This window comes from Columba livia, chromosome 5, assembly GCF_036013475.1.
Source record: "Columba livia isolate bColLiv1 breed racing homer chromosome 5, bColLiv1.pat.W.v2, whole genome shotgun sequence".
Lineage (NCBI taxonomy): Eukaryota > Metazoa > Chordata > Aves > Columbiformes > Columbidae > Columba > Columba livia.
In genome coordinates this window covers 5,099,305-5,102,983 of record NC_088606.1, presented here as the reverse complement: position 1 = coordinate 5,102,983, position 3,679 = coordinate 5,099,305, and the positions used below count along the sequence as shown (strand labels likewise).

The 3,679-nt window shown below is 57.8% G+C and overlaps 1 protein-coding gene across 1 annotated transcript; it reads left to right on the top strand.

Moving 5' to 3' along the window:
* The first annotated feature begins 1,018 nt into the window (after positions 1-1,018).
* LOC135579687 (inositol 1,4,5-trisphosphate receptor-interacting protein-like 1) lies at positions 1,019-3,412 on the top strand. The gene has a single exon (XM_065066514.1). It carries the CDS (start codon positions 1,140-1,142, stop codon positions 3,219-3,221), a length of 2,082 nt encoding a protein of 693 aa, XP_064922586.1. The 5' UTR covers positions 1,019-1,139; the 3' UTR covers positions 3,222-3,412.
* Positions 3,413-3,679: the final 267 nt, after the last annotated feature.

Sequence of the window (3,679 nt, the reverse complement as noted above, 5' to 3'; positions counted from 1 at the left end):
GAGTTTCTCCCTTCCCTTTCATGTCTCTCCCCTATTGGGGGATGGGAGGACGGGGGAGTCAACAAGCGGCTCTGGCGGCTCTATTGCTGGCTGGAGTTCCACCACGACATGGAGCTGCGAGATCGCTCACGAGACTGCTCATCGCCAGACAGGCTCTGAAAGAGCTCTTCATGCACAGAGCTGTGTTTGCGAGGCTCACAGCTGACTGCAGGCGACAACTTCATCCCACAGGGACACAGAGTGGAGACCAGGGTGGCTACAAAGATGATTTTTTCCCTGCTTTCCCGTCACACTCTCACAAATGTGGCGGCGATTTCACATGGGAAAAGAAACTCCTTGGCAGCTCCACCTGCACCGGGACCAAGCGATAGGCACCGCTGATGTGTCTCCGTGTGTTCGCTGGGGTCCAGGTGGAGACTCTGCTGATCCCAGACACATTCCGGGGAGCTGGTACCACAGAACTGAACGTGCTGGACGTGGAGAAACCAGTGCTCTATCGGCAGTGGGAGCTGCCCACTGGGAAAACTGCACCTGCACCCCCTCGTCACCCTTAGGAATTGTCTCTTTGGAATCAATGTCCTCTCGCAGTGGCACAGCAGGAACAGAGGTCCTGCCATGGAGAGGCCCCATCTTCCCAGCGCAATTTCCACCATCACCCACCCCAGAGGCAACAAGGGCCCAGCCGTGACCACCAGAGCAGCGGCCAGCAGCAAGGGAGCTGATCCCATCTGACGAGATAGGATGTCAGGGAGCAAAACATCCGTGGGTCACATCACCCACTTTTATAACTGGGAAGGGTGTGGGGGGCTTGTGTCTGCTTTGTAAACAGAACCTTGGGAGTGCTGTCAGGCTCGGTGGGTCCGTACATTGTCAGGGTTGGTGTTTGGTTGCCAGGGGCAGCTGCGAGTGGCTGGGCCGGGGTGGTCAGGACCAGGTAGGGCCGGCGGGCGTGCCTGTGACGTGCTCTGGCGCCTGTGACATCACAGGGGACGAGTCCCCACGGGGCGGTTATCAGGGGCGCCAGCAGCAGCGCTGCCCCAGTCCGGCCTGGGCCAGCGGTGAGTGCGCAGGCGGGGGGAGGCCGGGCTGGACGGGGCCGGGGCAGAATCGCGGCCCCCGGGGGTGGGTTCTCACCCTGCATGGAGGGCCCGGCCGCTCGCGGGAGCACCTTGGCCAGGGCACGGAGCCGCCGCCGCTGGGGCCGGGGCAGCCCTTGCTGCCTCCCAGCTGCCTCGGCCCCGCTCCTAACCTGCCCCCAGCTCCCTGCGGCCCCCAGCCCCGCTCCCCAGCCACCAGCCCCCTCCCTCTCGCACAGCCCCACTGAGCCCCTTCTCTCCCTTCTCGTGCAGGCCATGGCTCTCTTGGACGTTGCCTTCGGACTTTGGCAAATTCTTACGCTGAACGTGCAGCCGGTCGGCTATGAGCCGGATGAGGAGACGCGCGAGCGCATGGAGCAGCGTGCGCAGATGCTGAACCGGGAGATGACTCGGCTGTGGCAGGAGGTAGAGCGGATGAACCAGGAGCAGAGGAACCAGGAGCAGAGCGGCTTTGCTTGGGCATCCCTGCTCCTCTCCGCCTTGCAGTGCTGGCAGTTCTGGGCCATTGCTGCAGTCCTGGTCCTGCTCTTTGGGCTCTGCTGGTGGCTCAGGAAACGGAGCCATGAGCCAGAGAGAGAAGAGGAGAGCTCCGGTAACAACGTGGAGGAGGAGAGACATGGAGAAGAGAATAACGATGCAAATGAAGCCGAAGAAAGAAGTGATAATGCAAATGGAGCTGAAGAAGAGCATGACGATGCAAATGGAGCTGAAGAAGAGAATGATGATGCAAACGAAGCTGAAGAACAGAATGATGATGCAAATGAAGATCAAGAAGAGAATGATGATGACAATGAAGATGAAGAAGAGTATGATGATGCAAATGAAGGCGAAGAAGAAAATGGTGATGACGATGAAGATGAAGAAGAGTATGATGATGCAAATGAAGGCGAAGAAGAAAACGGTGATGACGATGAAGATGAAGAAGAGCATGATGATGCGAATGAAGGCGAAGGAGAAAATGGTGATGACGATGAAGATGAAGAAGAGCATGATGATGCAAATGACCCGGGAGTGTTTTTTGCGGAGGGCATACAGTGGCCAGTTCAGCACCTGGACAGAGATTGCACGTCTGTGCTGAGCCTTGTGGAAATCTTCATCCTTGTCTACCAGCGTTTATTCTCAAATACTAGTTTTCCAGTGCTGGAAAAAGCTATCGGGGTGGGCAGTGCCTTTGAAGGGTGGAGTCCCCGTGAGGAAGACATCACCTTCCGCCTGCTTTTGCCCTTGAAGCCCCCCCGTGGACACACCTTCCACCTGGAGCCGGGCCCCGTGTGGCCAATGAGGAACTTCCGCGTCCGCGTGGAGTTGGTGTGTACCTGTGAGACGGAGCAGCCGGCAGGAGAGACACGTTGCTTCCTCCACAACCCCGAGCAAGAGCAGGGGAGGAATGCAAGCTTCAGCACCCTAGACGACCTCTGCACTGACTCCTACCTAGATGTGCAGAAAACTGCGCGCTATTTCCAGATGTTCGTGAGATGTTCCTGGAGGGCTCTGCCTCTTTCAGCCATTCGCCGCCTAACAATGCTGCCCTCCGACCGCTCCTGCAAATTCTGTGTGACAAATCGCCGGGGGAAAAGGCTTTCAATTGAGTTGATGTTCGGGGTGCAAGAAGGCGCCTCGGACATCTTTGTGAGCAGCCAGTATACAGAGGCTGCCTACACCCCTAGCACGATGTGGCCAGAGACCTACGCTGTGGCAGAGAGGAAGTTCTTCAGTCATATCGCCAAACATGCACAGCCTGACACCGGCTACCTCAGATGCCTGCAGCTCTGTGTCGGCTGCCTGCTGGGCAGAGACTTTTCCACCTATACAATGAAGACAGTTGTGATGCATCTGCTGAGCGCCATGCCGCTGTCAAACTGGCGCAGGGGGCATTTCTGGGAATGGCTGAACAGCATCATGCAGTACCTGCAGAGATGTCTGAAGAAGAAACATCTGAACCACTTCTTCATTGGCAATGAGAACGTGCCTGAGGAGATCAACTTGCCCCTGGAATTGCAATTGGCTCAACCAGTCAACCTCTTCCAGCACCTGACACAGAATCCTGACGCCTTTCTGCACGCACAGCTTGAGTTTGAGGAGCTGCTAAATCGGGTTCATATAATGCTTCTCCGCGGACGCTGAAGGAGGTCTTCCCGCACAGAGCTGTGTTTGCGCAGGTCACAGCTGCTGGCAGACGACCGCGTCTTCCAGGAGGAAAAAAGAGAGGAGAATGCAGGGCACGGAACGGAAAGGGAACACCCTGCGCAGCAGCCCTCCGCCCAAAGTGGCAGCGTTCCCCTCTCGATGGTCTCCCCAGCGCAGCAGCCAGTGAGGACAAAGAGGATTGTGACCCTGCTCTCCACTTTCACTGTCAGGGCCGTGGTGGCGATTTCACATTGGCCCAGATACTCTTGCTGGGAGCTCCGGCGGGGCAGGGACCAAGCGACAGGCACCGCTCCATGTGCCTCAGTGTGACCTCTGGGGCCTGGGGGACACTCTGCCCACCCCAGACACTCTCTTGGGAGCTGGTGCCACAGAACCGAGCGCGCTGGACACGAGGAACACGCTGATCAGTCGGCAGCGGGAAACGTTCCTCCCCA

What these genes read in the sequence shown, in the direction of transcription:
- LOC135579687 (XM_065066514.1), top strand. Translation starts at nt 1,140, where the DNA reads ATGGAGGGCCCGGCCGCTCGCGGGAGCACCTTGGCCAGGGCACGGAGC.